General features: G+C 38.7%; 2 protein-coding genes across 2 annotated transcripts in view; one reads left to right on the forward strand and one right to left on the reverse strand.

The window, feature by feature from the left end:
• Nucleotides 1-734: 734 nt before the first annotated feature.
• On the reverse strand, nt 735-6,342 carry rnaset2 (ribonuclease T2). The gene is made up of 10 exons (XM_080031128.1): nt 6,210-6,342; nt 5,289-5,369; nt 5,043-5,097; nt 3,940-3,989; nt 3,718-3,775; nt 3,370-3,434; nt 2,861-2,974; nt 2,638-2,683; nt 2,431-2,505; nt 735-2,248 (listed from the first exon to the last, which is right to left on the reverse strand). Exons 2-10 carry the CDS (start codon nt 5,360-5,362, stop codon nt 2,066-2,068), a joined length of 720 nt encoding a protein of 239 aa, XP_079887254.1. The 5' UTR covers nt 5,363-5,369; nt 6,210-6,342; the 3' UTR covers nt 735-2,065.
• A 2,421-nt stretch (nt 6,343-8,763) lies between these two features.
• myom2b (myomesin 2b) overlaps nt 8,764-19,854 on the forward strand; it is a 30,732-nt gene continuing 19,641 nt past the window's right edge. The window contains exons 1-9 of the mRNA XM_080054021.1: nt 8,764-8,887; nt 11,422-11,525; nt 14,315-14,372; nt 14,569-14,723; nt 14,883-14,969; nt 17,709-17,797; nt 18,807-18,857; nt 19,052-19,216; nt 19,688-19,849. Coding sequence (XP_079910147.1) covers nt 11,443-11,525; nt 14,315-14,372; nt 14,569-14,723; nt 14,883-14,969; nt 17,709-17,797; nt 18,807-18,857; nt 19,052-19,216; nt 19,688-19,849 — 850 coding nt within the window. The 5' untranslated portion in view covers nt 8,764-8,887; nt 11,422-11,442. The remainder of the gene's footprint in view (nt 8,888-11,421; nt 11,526-14,314; nt 14,373-14,568; nt 14,724-14,882; nt 14,970-17,708; nt 17,798-18,806; nt 18,858-19,051; nt 19,217-19,687; nt 19,850-19,854) is intronic.

Here is a 19,854-nt window from a genome sequence, read left to right on the forward strand (position 1 = left end):
GAGTGTGTTCGGATCTGTCATATCAGCAGCTTTGCAGACCTGCAGTGTTACATAACCAGAGAGAGAGAAAGAGGGGAAGAGAGATGGATAGACGGTGGGTGGCTCTATTAGATGGAAGCAGGGGCTAATTTAGGACTACTTCTCTGACCTAGGCTTATTCTTTTTCTAACATGAGGTTTCAAATTCCTTAGTCAGGGTAATTCAACTCAATTGCTTAAACTGTGATCCCTAAACTCGGAACATCACTGAAAAGCAGAGTTTTTAAATAGCATTGTTGCCATGGGGTTGACAGGATTTAAACCACATTTAGAAAAAATCTGACATAGTTAACTTTCAGAGCACTTTAGCATTATGGAAAATGTAATCACATATCTTCAGTCAATCTGCAGCGCTGTATTGTGGGAGGAGATTTGGGATTATGGACTGGTGTGTTTGTCCCGGTGGGATTATGTCTCTGTAAGGAGATCACGACATTAATATTCATACACACCAAGTGGATTTGGACAGACAGGAGAGACCACTCAGAAACAGAGTGCCATTACTATATTATACTACAGAAAACAGTTAACATAAACCTTAAAAATATCCTGAAGTCACCGTTTTAAGACAGATGGTCCTATGCTTATTCACTCAACTCCATTTATAGGTTAAATTGTTTCAATTTCATTCATTAAAAATACAAAAAGATAGATGTTAAATACACAGTACACTGATGACTAATAGGTAGATTAATTTGATATTTTATTCAATTAAACATTTAAGAACAGCATTACAAATATTCATTTCACACCATATGATTAGACCACTGTAGCTGCTGTTATTACAATTATCATTTACTTTTCATTTTACACTGAGTTGAAATAGTGATGCACAAAAACAGCCAAAGCCAGAGGTCACCAATAAAACAAGTCATTGTACAAATCAGTAGGGAATACAAAGTGTCTCTCATCCGTCTGTAAACACTTAGGGCCACAACAATAGTGCATGATAAACTTGTGAGACAGCTCGTACAATTGTGTTTTGAGTCGGTCATTGTTTTGGACTCAGATCAACTAAAAATGATGTAATGTAATTTTGAAAAAACTGAGGCATTTTCTGTAAACAAAACAATAATATATTTACTGTCTAAGCTATACATAATGTATAGCTACTAGTTTTAAGCTCATAAATATGACTTGGTCACATTGTCTGCAACAACAAAAGACAAAGACCACCTAACCAGGCCAACAGCAAAACATTGAATAATGGCTAATGTACTTGGCAATCATCAGAAGGTAGCTAATAACTACCACTAGTTTAATGTGCATTTTAGCCATTATCACCCAATATAATTCACTTAGTGATTTAACAATAGAGACCACTGGTAATTCTGATGTATTGATGTCATTTGAATTAGCATTATGTTGAAAAAGTATTCATTTAATAAGTATACATCCAATCACCCCCTCACAAATAAAGAGATTGCACTTAACTGGTGATACATAATGTTACATAAGCACACACATGGCCAGCAGAGTTACAGAGATATGCACTAGGGTTTGTCATCCACACAACAAGTAACATAAAGTAAGATTAGGCACAGAGAGAATTTGACAACAAGCTCCACATACGTGCTGAAAAAACAAACTAAAGAAATACACAGTAAACAGCCCTTGTGTCCACCTGTCTGACCTGAAGTCAACATGAGCTTACCCTGTTGAGCCATGGAAGAAAACATCTACTAGTAAGGGTCAAGAGGGGACATGATTTTATTAAAGTAATGGATAGTAGTAAAGGAAGTGGTTGTCCTTGTTCGTATAGGATTTAAAAAAATAACAATGCTCTTAAAATGTGATATTTGGTTTCCAAGTACCTGTCAAAGCTATCAATGTTATGCAACTCAAAAATGTTTGACTGCACTGGCTGTATGAGGCTATTTATCACCTACTCATTAAAGCTATGATGATCATTTTGAAGCCTGATAATAAAATGATAGTCAGTAGGAGAATGCTAAATCAAAGCACAGGCAACTAGTGGGTGTTTGCATGTTTTTGTGTCTGTTGTGTGTGAGTGTCTGTGTTGCATTTCAGTTTGTGTATGGAGGTGGATAGTAAACTGGCGTATCTTGGTCACACACATTGAACCCAGTAACCTTGTTAACGGCCATCGGCTTGTCCCTGTGTCCAGTATATTGTTTCTCACAGTCCAGAAGGGTGAAGTCAGTGTTGAAACAGATCTCAATCTGCCCCAAAGTCTGTACATCAGCATTCTGTTAAAACACAACACCAAACAAGTTAACAAATGCACAAAATGCCAGCCCACATTTGAAAAAGGTTACATACAGCCACACCTGAGCTGAATAATGCACCTTATCATTCCTGAAAATTAGGACCATGCAAAAGACAAAGAACAAATTATTTATATATTTTTAATGAAATGAGGTGTTTATACCTTTGACGGGTGAGCACATTGGATCTTAGGTGTGACGCCGTAGAAGTTCTCTATGACTCCTTCAATTTGTGACAACTGCACACAGACATTAGGAGAGAGTAAAGGTGAAAGGCAATAGTTGTCATGCGACAAGTTATTCATTTCATAATTCTAACGTTTCAAATTTAAATACACCACAAGTTGACGTTCAAATATAAATGTGCTTACTTTGTAGTATGTTTCAGAAGGGATGATGTCAAACTTCGTCAGAATGCTACATTAACAGAAACACACATTTATTTTAGAGGCTTGAGACATTGTGACTTGGTATACAACAGTAGTCTGTCTTTGTGACAACACCAACAACTAAACAAAATAATATTCTTTTTCTGGGGAAATGTGTGTATATGTGCATGTGTGAGAGTGTGAATGTGAACATGAGCTGTCGTACCTGTTCAAATCCACTTTATGGTACAGTTCCAGGGCTTTGCTGAAGTATTTGTGTTGACTATTCAGAGACTCCGCTTTGGCTGCACATGTGCCATGTTTGTGCCACTCATACTTCCTGTTGAAATGGACAAACAAGTAGCAATAGGTTTTACTATTATCCTGTACAAATGGAACCCAGAAATGCACCACATGATAATGATAACTTCAATTTGCCAAATGATTGACTGACCTCATGACCGTGTGTATGTGTATGTGTGTGTGTATAAAGTTAATTGGCATTTCGAAAGTGTATAAAGCATAGTATTGTAGAAAATAATATTAATGTCCACTACTACCAACAGCATTATTATACAGAAACAATCATTATTATCACTTGCAAATGTGATTACAATTGAGGATGCCTTTGCAAAGACAACCACAATTTGTTTAGGATAATACTGATGTTAGGAAACTAGAACTAACCCCACTAAAAATAGACAAATTGACAGACAGGATTGATTGATACCGTACCAGAATCCAGAAGATGTGGGGTTAAGCAAGTCAGGCCAACTCTTCTTCATTTCTGGAAGCAGGTCCTGAAAACAGATTTATTGTATCTTTCAGTATAAAAAACTGGAGAAAAGTAGGAGAAATTCATTCATACATCACTCCCAAATTTAATATGTTGGCCAATGTCTGTCTCAGTTTTGTGTGTAGCTATTCTAAAGATTGAAGTATTCTCCTGTTTCTTCTTTGAACTGCCAATTGTCTTTGTTATCAGGTGTGTGATGTTGTGTATGTTCCTTTTCCATAAAGCAAAATGGCTTTGTATCTACAGTACAGATTTAACACATTGCTGGAAGAAGATGACTGAAATACCTCTATTTCGGAAGCGTTGAAATGCCATGATGAATTGCAGTCAATCCCTTTATCTGGCCTGGGAAACAGAAAGATTCACAGTATAAGATATCTCACTTCCCCCTTCTTACTCACTCACAGACAGAGAAAAAAAGAGGTCGAAAAACAGGTATCTTTTCCCAAGCAATGGACAACTAGATACTATAACACAATGTATTCTGATTAAAAAACAAACACACACACCAGAGTCCATGTAGTGTCCAGTAGGTAAGGTTGGGATGACAGTGTTCCATCTGAAAGGCATAAAAAAAATTGTATTATTATTCCATCTGAACACATAAGCCTAAAACTTAATTCTGTTATAAGTAAATAAAACCACTAATGCTCAGCTGGCAGTGTTTCAAAGAGCTTAATACAAACATCTATTACAACCTCAATGATGGTGCAAGAATAAAAGAGGTTGAAAAAATGTAGCTACTAGCACTGCAACTGATATTTTTTATATTTTTTTTTATTATTGGTTAATTTTGATTTTTCTTGGATTAACATTTAAGTCTATAAAACATAAACAATATGACCGTTTTCAGCTGGCCCAAAAAGAGGTCTTAAGGACAGCCGTGTACTTGATAAAAGACTACTTAGCAATAAAAAAAGGATGTGTGTCTTTTGTTGGGATCTACATAATGGTTAAAACGGCATCCTCATGGGTTTTAAACGGTGCTGTTTGATCAATTCTGTGTGTTGACTCACAGTCAGTCTCATGACTCAGAAATCACATGATTAAATGAATTAATGTTGACTCAGTACTACAGTATAGTTATCATTAAATGACAATTCAGGAGGGCAACATTGTCTTAAGATGGGAAAACCTTTCCCATGGCCCATAACACAATTTATCATAATGGTATGGTTGTATAAACACATCTTTACATACTATAAATACTGTATACACACACTTGCTGACTCTGCTGCTGACATCACATCATGTCATTGTTACTTTTGCTTTATAATTTCATTTTCAATTACTCTTGTATGGTTACTATCTTAATTTTCTACAACATATACCAAAAACAATACGTGATTCCATTTTTCAAATGTTAGACAGAACCCATTTTAATCCATGGCCAGCTTTATTTTGTGCAGGCCGGGTTATATTCATCCTTGCTGGGGCAGGAATGGATCTTACCAGACACTGACATACTATTTTGACTAGGCCCACAGATAAATTCACAATGAACTGAAATGAAATCTCAAATTGTGTTCTGTGAAAATGTTCTAAACCATCTTTAAATGGGTTCAAATGTTAGTGAAAAAATAAATTCAATAAAATGCAAGAAGAAACTTACACTACAGAAGGTGCGTGGCCAGTGGTGGGTCAGGATCAGTTTGGTCCACATGTGTCTGAAATAGACACATTCCTTAGTATCCTGTATGCTCATTGCTTATGACGATAACAGTAGCATGTTATTGAATTAACTATGTTAATCATATACAAATGGAGAAGCAGTAAATAGCATGGTTAATTTGATCATATACGTTTATACATGAATCTATATGCCCAGTAGGCCTATATCATTTTGCTTTATACTTACGGAGGTGAAATGACAAAGGCAGAGGACAGGGCTGCTACTGCCAGGCAGAGCAGTAGAGCAGAAAAGGTCTTCATGTCTGACCTAAAAGAATAGAACATATTTGTCAATTTAACAGCTGCCCTTATCTCAAGCTAGTTTTGAACATTAAAATAACCCCAGGTTCGTAAAAAAAAACACACATTACAACAACGTTAGTGTAAGTGCAGTGTAGAATATGTTGGCTGTTAAATCCATGCATTTCCATCAACGTTCAGTTCTATAATAATGGCTTTTTGATTAAATCATGCATTGAAGAAATTGTGCATGTCAGTCAGTCAGAACCGGCACATGCGCACTGCGGTTGACCAAAGACGAAAAACAGGTAGTGGCTTTGACTGGGGGAAGTGGCTAGCAATGAACACATATGACTATTTAATTGGGCAATCACCAAAACCTTTAAGCCAGAAATCTCTCTCAAATACATAAAAAATACCATCAACAGTAGGCTGTATACAGAAATAGCTCAAACTGAGTTAAAATGTGAATCTCTTTATGGCTATCATAACTCGGACTTTATTTCCCACTCATGATAGAATGGTCCAGTTTGTAGCAACCCTCCTACAAACAACAAAGTCAGCAACAATTCCACTTCCTGGGAATACTGCTCTCTATCTATGATAGGCTAACATAGCAGTGCAGCGAAGACTAAATGGTATGTAGGCTATAAACAGAACAAGTTAGTGTCTCTTTGTAAACATTTACTCAATGACAGTCTACAGTAGGCTAAATTAGGCTACCTTCATATGTGAAAACGGTAAACTAGCCTACTAATTATTCTGTGAGAGCAAACTGCTTTATCACAAAGAAAGACAGCTTGAAAAGTAAACTTCAGTTAGGCTATAACCGCTGGTTTAAACAATGTAATGTTTTAATGGGTCTCACGTTGTTCCGGATGTGTTGCAAAGATGTGTGGAGGTTATCCGAGCGCCGAGCAGTATTTCATTAATACAACTTAATATGTAAGCGCAATAGACAGGACTCCTTACTAGGGAACAGTCTGTTGTTTATGTCCCACGGCAGCATCAGTACTAGTCTGTCTGTTTAGCCAATCACGAGCCCAGTAGACCTCATGCGTCGTCACGTGGTAGGATGGGTGGTTCGATTTTTTGCCCCGATCCGACCGGCTGCGTTCGCTTTTATTAAGCAATGTAGCCTACTGTATTCCCTTTCTAGTAGCCTAAGCGTGCAATGCTACAATGTACTATGCAATCTCAATAAGTGTGAATGAAGGATAGATATTGTCACATTTCATGCTACATAATTATTGTATACAAATGTTTCAACTTCATGACCTTGGGATTGGGAAGCAGCCTAGTAGGCCTACTACTGACATATTGAACTCAATTAAATAAAGAACACTCAGACAATTATGGGTGAGAATGTTTTTGTTGTTGTAATAAAAACAAACATTTGACTCAAATGTCAGTTCCCTTTCAACAAATCTGCATTCAGCTGTAGTGCTTACACAGGCATTTATAAAGATGTTTGATGTTGTTGGCCTATGTCTTAACTAAGAATGTTTGATGTGTCCACCAAAAATTATTTGTGGCCAGTTATAGTACAATGTGTTTTTAACAAGCAAACAAAACAAAAAAAGTTATTTAAAGTTTTGAATGAATATATGTTTGCAGGGTGTTTAAAAAATAAATGTAAAGCTCAGATAGAAGGGATCTGAACAGTTGGACTATGCACTTAATGAAATAGGACAGTTGATATACATATTCTGTCAACATGCTTCAGATCCTGGTCAATGTAAAGCTTATAGTTTAAAATAATGCTCATGTGTAGTTAATGAGTAACGTTTATAATGCATTTTTTCTTTTTCATAAATCTGTGTATACTAAATTGTCTAAACAGAGAAACAGTTCAAATGTATTGCATGCCTACTTCATAATTAAAGTTAATCTATTATTGTACAATGCTATTTCTACCTCCATCATCACACTGGAAATTGAATCACCACCTCATTACCCTGGAGCCCTGGTTTACCAATGTGTCAGTGCCAGCCGGAAACATTATGCACCTAAATTATCCCTGGGCTGGGTGACTGACTGTACCACAATATAACCAACAGAGGGCTCTTTTCAACCTGTTTTTAACACGCGCGCACACACACACACACACACACACACACACCTACACTCACCCACACACACACACACACAATGTGGAAAAGAGAAAACAAATATTACAATTACACACAGAAATGCAATGGATGTCTTGTATTACATTCAAGATCTATTACATAAGGTAAAATTAACCAATAATGTCATATGTCTCTAGTCAGTATAGTTTTCAATGCTGGGTCCTATTGACTTCTGGTGACTTACCTCTCACAGTTTAACCTCCAAACAAAATGCTTACCTCATTCTTTTCATATCCTAATATAGCCTATTACATTATATGGAAATTCATATAATATATAATCATACCTTTTTTAATTTTCCACAATTATTATTGCAGAGGTGATGGGAATGGCAGGACCCAGGTTGTGTCAACCTCATATATATCTAGATTTCTATTCTGTTAAAGTATTACTGATCTTGAATGTGACAACATAAATACCAATACCTACATTTCACCTTTAGCAAAACAGTGCCACTCTTTGTTGCCCAAATAGCCTTCTCCCCTTGCTATTGTTGATCCCCCATTCACGTCCTACCCAGACTTAATGGGGTTCTTATTCAATGGTGCTCTTACTGGAGAAAGCCACATGTTGCTGACAATGTTCAGCTAGTTACACATTTTTAGCTTTAAATAATGACCTCCTTCTTTTGTCTTATCGGTTGCTTTCACACTTTTCTATCTATCTACATCACTCACACATCACACACTCCTCCCTGTTCCCCACCCTACCACACCCTCTCTCTTTCTATCTCTCAAAGCTAACGCCATGTTGTCCCATCCCATGATTTTGCCTGCATGTGAAATGAGTTTCCCAGCCCATCCACCGTGTCAAGAATAGTTTAGCTGTAACTGTAGCTACTTTTATAAATAGGCCTTGGCCAGAGTTCAGCATGCGACAGTATCTCAAGACGTTTTCAGAGTGTATATGGAGAAAGACCTCAGAGAGGCGCTTCACTAAGTTTCTAAAGTGCACAGAGATTCTTTTTAATGTACCTTATATGTGAAACAGACGGAGAGTCATAAATACTGCTTGTAAGTGTGTGGCCCTGCTCCCCACTAAAATCACCATGGTCAGATTCTCTGCATTGTCTAGATCAGCTGGTGTTCTTGAATAACCAGTTGTAAAGCACCAGTTGTTGAGCTCACATACCATAATCCAGAAATTGGGCTACCATGGCCTCTACTAAAGAAAGTGCAATGGGAAAACTCTGTTAATCAATAGTATATCAATAGTAGACTGGTTCTAGTGGCCCTGAGTCTTGAAGGATCCTGGTTATATATAGGCAGCCCCTCTCTCCTTATAAGGCCTCAGGGAGAGGCAGGTGGGGGTCGGTTGGAGACGGCTGGTGGTTTCGTTGGCCTGGTACTTGGTTTAGGCTGACTCCTTGCGGATTCAGGCTGACCGGAGTTGCAGCAAGGGAAATCTCAAAAGGGTAAGAAAACATAGACCTTTAATCTCTTGCTATTCCCTCTGTATAAACAGAATTTCCAATCTACCTTTGTTTCAACCTCAAGTGGAAGCAGAAGGATGATGAATTGAGGGCTGATTAGGGCTCGACCAAGAGATGTTGCATGGCCCCTAACCTAGAGGAACTAATACTTAAAGTGATGGGATATTGGAATTATGACAGGTGTGCGGCAATACAGTTGGAATGTAACAGGTTACCCACTGTTTTGCGGATAGTTGCCTTAAATGCCTTGTTTGAGACAGGGCCGATAGACAGCAGGTGCCTCTGTGTTTATCATTGTAAGACTCTAATTGGGTAGAATGGGCTCCCACTGCACAGTCAAATTTGGTAGGGACACTCGGGACTGTTGCGTCAATGGAACACATTGCTGGTTTGCAGTTCTGGGACTCATATTGGGTTATGACTCCATTTAGTCTTAACATTTTAAATGAAGACATTAACAATACAAATCACAAATAATTATTTAAATTTTTTCTTTTGTAAATAGTAGTACTAATAGAAATTATAATTATTGATAATATTATTAATAATAATACCATTGATATTTTAAACATTTAGTAGCATCTTAATAGCAAGTGTTTGTTAACCAAAGAAGAACTGTTCTTGATCAAGCTGCATAATTTCAGATGTTTGTGCGGTTATGGTTGAGAGTCTTAGTGGTTTAGCGTTTCAGAAGGAGAGGCTCAGGTGTCATTTGGCAGGCATTTAGGCTGCTACAGTATCGGTCCGACTGACAGAGGCAGAGGACAGCCACTGGGGTGTACGGAAGATGGGACATTAATATGACATGCCTACAGTGACTGCTTGCCTCATATTCATTTTCTCAGCAGGCACAATGTATTCCTATTGTTTTGATTTTGTGACATCTGATGTAGACTGTACTATTGAAACTGTATTTACTCACATGAAAGAATTTTGGCTTTGAGAGGTAGCATGTGTGAAACCACTGAATGTTTTTTTATGGAAGATTACTTTTTTGGGAGGCTTTTTTAAAGCACAAACACAACCATGAATTTAACAGTTGACATCCCTCAGGGGGTTAGAGGTCAGGGGTTAGGGCATTATGGTGGCATCTATCTGATTGACTGGCAGTTTTGGGGCATTAGAAGGCAGTTAAACATGACTACACATCACCATAACTGTCACCAGAGATATGTGGAACAGACTGTCTTTGCCAGTGGGGCATGTCTCAGTAGCTTTTCAGAGTGAGGTTGGGGAGGAAGGGTGGCTTTATGTTTCATCTGACCTTATTTCTGGACTCTGAGGACTTGGGTGATGTAAGGCCATTATGTTCCTACACCGCTACGCATGCGTGATGTAAGACAAACACATGCTCTTGCTTTGTTGTGTGTACATAAAACAGACTGACTTTAATTGAGACACATATAGCTGGCGAGAAAAAGAGCAAAAATCATTTGGAAACTAAATGCTGTCATTACCTGGCAGTAAAAGAAGGTCAAGTTGTAGTTTTTTGTATATATATATATTGGACATTTTCATTACACTTACGGCAAACAGCAGTGAGCTTGCCAAATGTTTTCATCAACACAATTGAGGAAGCTTCACTGGCAGTGTTCCCTTGCTTTCTCTCATTTGTTGGACCTGTGTTTCATCATCATTGTTGGATTCAACTCTTTGTTATGTCTCCTGAGAATAATATAGACTTGTTATGATAAGAGCTGTCATTTTACAGAGCGCATATTAACTAGTCACAATCCATTCATGTTTAAATGAATTCCCTTGTCTTGACTGTAAAGAAGATAAATAATGGTATTCACAGCCCACCGCATGCTGCATTTGGAGCTGTAAGACTGATGGACAATCTTAGGTGCACCTGCGCCGTCAGTTGCTGTTCACACACATTGCTGGTCCAACAATAGTCGTCGTCCATGCCTTTTGTTTTTGTGTGTACATGTGTGTCTTGACATGTCACATGTGTTGCTTATGTCTTTAAATCCAAATAGTGTCACCTTGTCATTCCTCAGGCTGCTGTGTGTGTGTGTGTGTGTGTGTGTGTGTGTGTGTGTGTGTGTGTGTGTGTGTGTGTGTGTGTGTGTGTGTGTGTGTGTGTGTGTGTGTGTGTGTGTGTGTGTGTGTGTGTGTGTCTGTCTGTCTGTCTGTGACAGCCAGGGATGCAAACTCCATGTGTCTGAATTCCAGGAAGGCTTTTCATTTTGCAGGAGGTGATGCAGTACACACAAATATATCGTCCAGTATTCTTACTGCATTGTTGCAAGGCACCAGTTCAGTAATAGAAAGAAAGACAGGACTTTGTCTCTAGAAGCCCAAAGTGCTCCTCGGATTATTCCATTATCTTTTCTTCTATGCGTTTGTCTTCATTAAACTTCCTAAAGTTTTTCAACTCAGTTGGGTCGGTGGTCAAAGTGTTTTTGTATGTCAGTGTCACTGTATTGCTGGTTATAAGAGAGCATCTATTGTACTTTGTTACCATGTCAGTCTGTGTGTGTGTGTCTCTGTGTGTTTTGCTGGTCCAACAGGTCAGTATCAACAGTGTCAACATGTCGTCGTTGATCAAACGTGGGAGTTACAACCATGAGTACCACCACAAACAATGCAAATATGTGGTAAAAGAATACAGCAGGTATATGGTACACTCTAATGCTACAGTACTTACCACTAAGCTAACGGTAATGGTAGCAGTTGTAAGCTTTGGCTTTGCTAAACCTGCAACATCAGCCATAAAAGCTGAAAAAAAAAGTTTAACATTCCAGCCAAGGTTAACATAGAAATGCTAACTTAGTTAGATTAAGCTAACATCGAGACCAAACTAACCCTGAGCTCACACTTGAAATCCACATTAGTGTTGTTCAAAGCAGTTATTAAACTAATTGTTATTGGCTATATTGAACCTAATCTAACTTCAGTCCACAGTATCTTAGTAATTGCTTTCTAATTTTTGCACTGTTAAAAAACTGCAACCTATTTAAAATGCACAATATTGAGAGCATATTTCAGTGATACGGTTGGAAAAAAAACTGCTCTGAATTTGAACTTGGGTTTTTTAAGTATTTTTTCTAATGCTTAAGACAGGCTGTCCAATCTGTCAAGCAGCTAACATCTTGTGCTGATGCCGTTCGAGCGGCTGTAAAACACCAGAGAAGAGCTTTTATGCAAGCTGACAAGTATAGCTTGCCTAAAATGGATTAGCTAATTATAACATAGACCTCTCTGGGAAGATGTTATATGAAAGAAACAACAGCAACCCATACATTCCCAATTGTCACCGTAACAAACGGACTGCTGTCAAATCTAGATATTCCAATTTCGCTCACATAATCTATGTAACTATATGTAGTGTCTATGTGTTTGTTTGTGTGTGTGTGATCTAACAGGAATATTGTGTATCGTATATCATGTCTTTGCTAACCACTTTAAAAAATCTTCTTCTCTCTGCTGCTTCTTTTTGCTTCTTTTTTAATTTTGCTAATAAGCAGCTAACAAACACACAAGTCTTACCTTTGTTAAACGAGGACAACTTAATAAGTCTAACAAAGTGTGCAATGACAAGTGTTGAATCCTTTCCACTCATGTTGTGGTAACGATTCTGCTTGTTTTGAGTTCCTTAACAGATTCCCTTATTTTTTTATTTCAAACTCAAGTAAGTATGAAGTTTGTGTGTGTAAAGTGACCTTATTGATGTCTGATTGCTGATCAAATTGAAGTTAACTATTTGAATTCTATGTTTATCTGCTTAGACAAAATACCCTTTGCAGTGGTTTCCTGCAGCAAACTTAGAATGGTCATAATGGTACATTGATGCAGACAGATCTTTTCTTTCTACTTCACTGCTTATCACTTCAAGGCTGGAACAGGTTGTTCATGCCAACAATGGAAACCAAGCTTCCAAATGATACTCCTTATAAGTGGAGTATCATTTATATGTAGATGCTCAAACTATTCTTTCCATTAAATATAAAAAGACACATTCATATTCGAACCACTTTATTGACTCCCACCCCAACCTGGCAACCGCTTGCATCACAACAACTAAGAAATGACTTTGTGGTGGTGTGACTTGAGGCCTGAAGGCTTTATGAACAGCAGTGATGAGATAAACAGAGTCAGATATTCCCACTGATGGCTGTATGTCTCTCTTGCTGATAGTCAGCCCTCGGACAACAGCACAGTTTGAGCCTCCAGGGGCAAAATATGCTGAATATGGGACTTGGCTATGCGGAAAAAAAGATTGCATATAGCAGCATAAAAACAAAACAAAACAGGGTGGTGTTGTGATTCATCACTGTCCTCGTATACATTGTCTCCTTCCTTGAAACAGCTGTGTCAGTCACAGCTGTTGATTATAAAAATGGCTCTCCAGAAGGACAACTGTTTTGTTTGTCTAGGATATCTACAACCTACAAGTTTAATATTTATTCTTAGAGATACGGCCAGCCTGATGACTATGCCCAATGGTTCGCATGCAGACAATAATAATCACATCTAAAGCGTATGACTCTGCTGCACAAAAGAGTCGGGCTAAATCTCAGACTACCATGTCTTGAGTACAGATGTTGGACAGTTAGGTCAAATGATGATATGCATCTTCTTGAAAAAGGCTTGTTGTTGTGGTGCTCAAGTCAAGACTGTAATCTGTCCACCCTGTGAATCCACATATGAAATGGTGTCCTCCCACCTTTAAAGAGGGGACATAGGTGATTAGTGTGTGTAGATTAGCAGGCTTTACTTTCCGGTTACCCACAATGGAAAGGTCTTGGCTAGTGTCCTGCATTCTGTGCAGGTCCAAAACGTTCTAGTGTTATGTTGGTGTGTCACTGAGGGGATTACAATCATGGGGCTTTGGAAGTCTAATAAAGTTACCACAGGCACGACCTCACAGTACCACTCCTTCATAAATGATTGGTTGGGGTATTATAGCGGACTGTTTCAGCATGTTCCATTATGTGGGATCAGTGGATCAGTACTGATTGACTTTACAGATCATTCTAAATTTCAGTGCACTGCTCGGCAGAGAAGTGAGTTGGCCTGAACTGTTTTCTAGAGGCCCCCAGACTTTGCTCATAGAACTGGGGTTGTAATGGATTACCTTCATCTGTTTTACTACTTGTAAAAGTATTTTCATAGTTTTAAAAATGGCAAGGAACTATGTGGAATAACATGACAAGCCCCGATGCAAATCAACTTTGGCGGCTTGTTTTGGGGCCACCCACCTGAATAGTCTGAACAGTCAATTAAATAAGTAACTTATTAATATTTTTAACAGTTGTAACATTGCGTTACATTTACATATTAAGAAGGTACATGTTCCAATTTTTTTTCTTTAAGAATTTACTCAATTCCCAGCTGTGCACAAGGAAAACTAATTATTGTCCTGAATCTTTGAGCAAAAACCGACTGACTGTTTGTCTTTAGCTCTCAGGCGATGGAGGAAAGATACGAGCACAAAACACAAGCTCGCATCCAGGAAGTGGTAAGAAGACTATACGCATTCCGTCTCCAGACATGCTTATAAACACTGGATATAATGTGTGTGTGATTATCTGTACCTAAGCTCATATTGATACAAAGGCAGGTTAACCAATACAGAGACAATAAAGGAGACATGTTAAAAAAGTGTATATTATTTGCTGTTCAAATATTTATGGTATTCTTGTTTGCCTGTCTAGGTGAGGACAAAGATGGGAGACAAATATGTGCGGGAGGAGCCCATGATCAGGGGACCTCAGTTCATGACAAGACTCAGATCCCACACCGTGTATGAACACACTTCAGTCAAACTCTTCTGTAGCGTCGAGGGCTTCCCCATGCCTGATGTTAAATGGTAAGTAACATCTAAAGCTGACAAATAGACTTTACTCAACCACGTTATTTTGCATGAAGTTATGTTTGCCTATAATTTCTCTTTATTTTCTTATAATCGATCTTAGAAGTGATGTTAAGAAGGTTACTACTATTTTTTTTAAATGTTCCTCTATTGTAGGTATAAAGATGATGTGATCCTGAGCATGTCCACTGGAAATTACCTGGTAGGAGCCAAAGGTGGAGTCCATACTCTTGAGATCCCAAAGTAAGTTTTAAAAAAAAACCCCACAATGATATATAGGTGACATGAGGAATTTCATATTAAAGGGGCACTCCACTAATTCACATCATAAAGTTCAGTTTACTTATCATGGTTTTAGTACTAGTCAGCCTTTAAAAAAACACACGTATGACATCTTCTGTGGCTCTTGATGGGTGCTTTTTAAAGTCACATTTCAAATATTTTACAGCATAAATGTATTATCTGGAAACTGAGTTTGAAAGATGAGAGATGCTGTTGACTTGCATTATGTAAAATTGCAGGATCTATAGTTTTTGAAACCTCAGCACATCTTAGCATTTGCTGCACCGCTATTGTCTTCATCTCCAACTTTGCTTGCATGCTGTACCAATTCATGGAATGACACATTGCACACAAAACAAAGGCTACAGACAAATGTGTAGACAATGTGTTCATAATAAATTAAATATGTTTATTTGGCTTTAATACAGTGGATTTGTGTGACCTTGGACCTTTTGGCAGACTTGAATTAGCCTTGTCCATATTGCACTTGAATCACTGATATGGATATGCCAATATGCCATTCATGACACCTGCCCACTTGGTCCACTGACTTGCAAATCATAAACCTCAAGTCTATACGTCTTATTTTTCTTGTCAGTTTCATCGGGATCGTCACACACATTCAGACTACAGTAGTGACGTCAGAGTCAGCTGACTGACTGACTGACTGACTGACAGTGTGGTTACAGATATGGGGGAGAAAGCATAGCCCAGCTCTCCCCTCCAGTCTTAGGAAGCTCAGCTGTTCCAGTGCTGACCTCAGTGCTACGTGACACTCCAGGATTCTTTAAGTCATCACTCTCTCTCCTTGGAACCAGTCACCTTTTAGCTCCTTCTCTCTGTTACTTTTACACACAGATCAGCCCACACAGCTCTTACCACTTGTAGAAATGGTCTCCTTAACCCTTAGCACCCTTCTAAGAGGTGCATAACTTGCAAGGCTGTGCCATTTTCACTGAGTGCTGTGTGGTTGAACTGAAAAGAAATGGCAGAATGCTCTAAAAAAATTAGTGATGCCTACCATTAATGGCTGGGGATAAAATCCAACATTTAAAAATAGACTGGAAGGCTCTGGATGAAAAAAAAAATTAAAATGACAAAATACCAGTGGCTCTTGTAATTTGAAGTGAAGTTCATGACGGGGAAGAGAAAATGCAAAACAAGCCCCCTCACCCCCACCTACATTTGAGTCTTTGATCCTTACACCATGGCATTCCTCTTCACTACCCCCCCCACACACACACACACCACCACACACACACACACACACACACACACACACTAATAACACACACAGTTGCACCATTGCGAACATCTCCTGGCATTTGAAGGACTTACTGAATGCTATTATGATTCAAATTATGAATATATTTGCTGACATCCCTTTAAGCTCTTTTTGCTGCAAACTGGCTGTAATCACTTCTGCCATAAGTCATCTCTTTATGACTACACATCATTCCATACATTCTGCACGGGCTCAAATTCACATGTCAGATGAAACTGGTGTAATATGAGGTTTTGGAAAAGTCGGAAGAGAAGAGCCTAAGGGTGAAAGAGAGAGAGAGAGAGAGAGAGAGAGACATGGAGAGACATGGAGAGGGACAGAAAGTGAAAACAGTGATTCCAGAATCAAGGGAGAATTAAGTAAGAAGCTCAAGAGGCTGAAGTTGGTCTTTAAATCATGAATGACAGTGAGCCCTCTATTTTGCCTCTCAGCCTTTCCCTCTACATTGGCACTGTCTGAGAAGAGAGAGAGAGAGAGAGAGAGAGAGAGAGAGAGAGAGAGAGAGAGAGAGAGAGAGAAAGAGAGTAAATATAAATCAGAACCTTCTGTTATGCGTTTGCTTGGGGCATAGATTGTCAAACATATGTGGCCATATGACACTAGAGGGAACAAATGCAGCCACATCATGTACATCAGTGATAGAAAAATAACGTGATGTATAACATCCTGCAACTTGATCACATCATTCTTTTGCAGCAGCATATATGATCTATCTATCTATCTATCTATCTATCTATCTATCTATCTATCTATCTATCTATCTATCTATCTATCTATCTATCTATCTATCTATCTATCTATCTATCTATCTATCTATCTATCTATCTATCTATCTATCTATCTATCTATCTATCTATCTATCTATCTATCTATCTATCTATCTATCTATCTATCTATCTATCTATCTATCTATCTATCTATCTATCTATCTATCTATCGGGTATATGTACATAATGTCAACTTGAATCGGACAGTGCATTTAAAGCATTGCCTCAACTGAACCCAGCACTGTTGCAGGTTTCACTGTATTAGCCAGGCTTAACTCTTGTCTTACTGTGCCCGCTCAGCTGCTGATTATCACTGGCAGCAGAATGCATTCACGTGGCAAATGATTGCTCATTCGGTGCATTGGTTTCCTTGTTAAAGTAAACCCCCACTGGCATTACTTGAGTGGTTTACAATTAGTCCTGTTGCAGCAGACTCTTGTGGGTGCACAGTGAACCTGATGTGTAGTCATTTTCCCATTTTTTTTTGTTGTTGTTGTTGTTGTTGTTGTTGCAAATGACTGCAAACATTACCAAAGACTACAGTAACATAAACACTGAGGCCTAGATAGGAGGTGTCTAAAAAGCATTGCATTTGATTAAACCCTACCACATGGTTAAGTCCATTCTTAACTTGTGTTTTATTTCTAGACTCTCCACCGATGATACCGCCCAGTACGCTGTTGTGGCTACTAACCTCCACGGACAGGCCTCTAGTCAGGCCTCCATCATTGTCAAGAGTAAGTCCTTCTATCTGATTTTGTTTTCTATTTGATGTTGAATTGTTTATCGGCAGGACAGAATCCATTCAAGTTATCTGTGGGTTCCGTATGTGCCTTAAATGATCTAAAGATGGTGTCTAAAGAACTATGGTAATGCCTCATATCCAGTCATTGGTAGACACGTGTTTTCAGTGTACAATGGCAGTTCCTAACCCTTAACTCAAGACGATGATTTACAAATATCCAAACTACAACCTAACAGGACCAATTCTGACAGTTGCTTAAGCTGTGTGTTGTCACTGTATTAAAGGTCCACTATGTCACATGTACGGAACAATTTACATTGTACAATGGATATGGCTGAGTGGGTCGCAATGTAACTGAAATGAAAAATGAGACTTTCCTTGACTTTCTCCGTTCTCTTAGGCTGTCACAGTTACAATACTGCTATCCCTTAAAGGTCCCATATTATGCTAAATGCACTTTTTAAATGTGTTCCAACATATCCATGCGTCCACGGTGTGCCTAGAGACTGCCAAAATATCAAAAAAAATAACAATCTCTCCTTTTCTCACTCTCCCCTTTTCTGAAACCCCCACCCCTCCCCCCAAAAACACTCCAGTCAGAATTATCCCCTTTTCTGACCTCACAAACCGTAAAGCCAGAAGCTTCCACTGTGCAGCCCACACCCCTATTTCTTATTGGTCCACGGCCCTGACAGACAGAGGGCGAGGCGTATCTGGCTTCGCTTCCGGACAGGGGGCGGGGGGAGCTCAAAGATTGTATATTTACGAGGGGACCTGCAACTCTTTTTTTAAAAATAGGCCATTGTGAGATTAGCTGAACATCAGCATAGTACAATAAATTATCTGAAAGTTTTTTTCAGCAAACAATTAAAGAAAAACGTATTAGGGACCACTAAGACCATATAATATGGTGTATAATAGAACCGAAAAGTGTATAATATGGGAGCTTTAACATCTGCCAGCAAATAATGGTGAATATGTTTGTTTTTGTAACCACCTAGGGTACAAGCAGGAGGCGGAGAGCTGTTCATATGCATGGTTGCCTTACACAGGTAAGCATCGAAAGCATTACTCTCAACTCTGTTTAAATACATTCATAAATAACAAGATCAGTGCCACAGCTACACTATGAAAACGTGTCTTTCTTTTCTCCTTACAAACCAGTGTGTGATGTTGTTACCACTAGCCTCATTCCCTCCTCTCTCTCTCATTATCTGTTTGTGTCTTCCCTTCCCCAATCTCTCAGCTGCCATGCTCCCCCAGATCCAATACACTAAGATCACCATTGAGTTCGTAGAGAAGTTTGGCCCAGTCTTTGCTACTGAGGGAGATTCTGCAACTCTGACTGCTACCATGACCCTGACCCCCAACCTGGCCAACCTGCAGCCTGAGGCACAGTGGTATAGAGATGGTAATTGTTATAAAGTAGCATTTTATGACTAAGTCATTATGCCATAATTGCCAGTCATATATAATGCCTGCCAAGGCTACTACCAAGACCCAATGTAGTCGACATGTAGCCAGAGGCACTGTGGTTTAAAAAATGGGAAAATGTTACTGACAGTATTTTTATTACTAATTAATTATAGAAGTTAAATAGACTCTAGCGATACACCGTGCAATTCATTAGGAGCAAAATACTGTGTGTGTGTGTGTGTGTGTGTGTGTGTGTGTGTGTGTGTGTGTGTGTGTATGTGTGTGTGTATGTGATTGTAGTCTGTAGACATGACATAAAGGTACCATGTGTCTTTTATATTCAAGATTACCACATGCACATCATGTATAATGTATAGATATATATTGCCACGTCAATTTAGAAATGAAGGCTTTTAAGAATTATGCAGGAAGGTAAACTTATTCAGGATCCTGTCTCTTTTTCCAGAGAAGCGTCTGTCTGATTCTAAGTGGGTGAAGATTGAAACTGGCCGAGGAGTCTCCACCTTGACTATTCCCAACCTGTTTAAAGACGATGAAGGCCTCTACACACTACGCATGGTCACCAAGGGAGGCACTGCAGAACACAGTGCATTTGTCTCTGTCGCAGGTGAG

Source organism: Ammodytes marinus (assembly GCF_949987685.1).
Source record: "Ammodytes marinus genome assembly, chromosome: 1".
Lineage (NCBI taxonomy): Eukaryota > Metazoa > Chordata > Actinopteri > Uranoscopiformes > Ammodytidae > Ammodytes > Ammodytes marinus.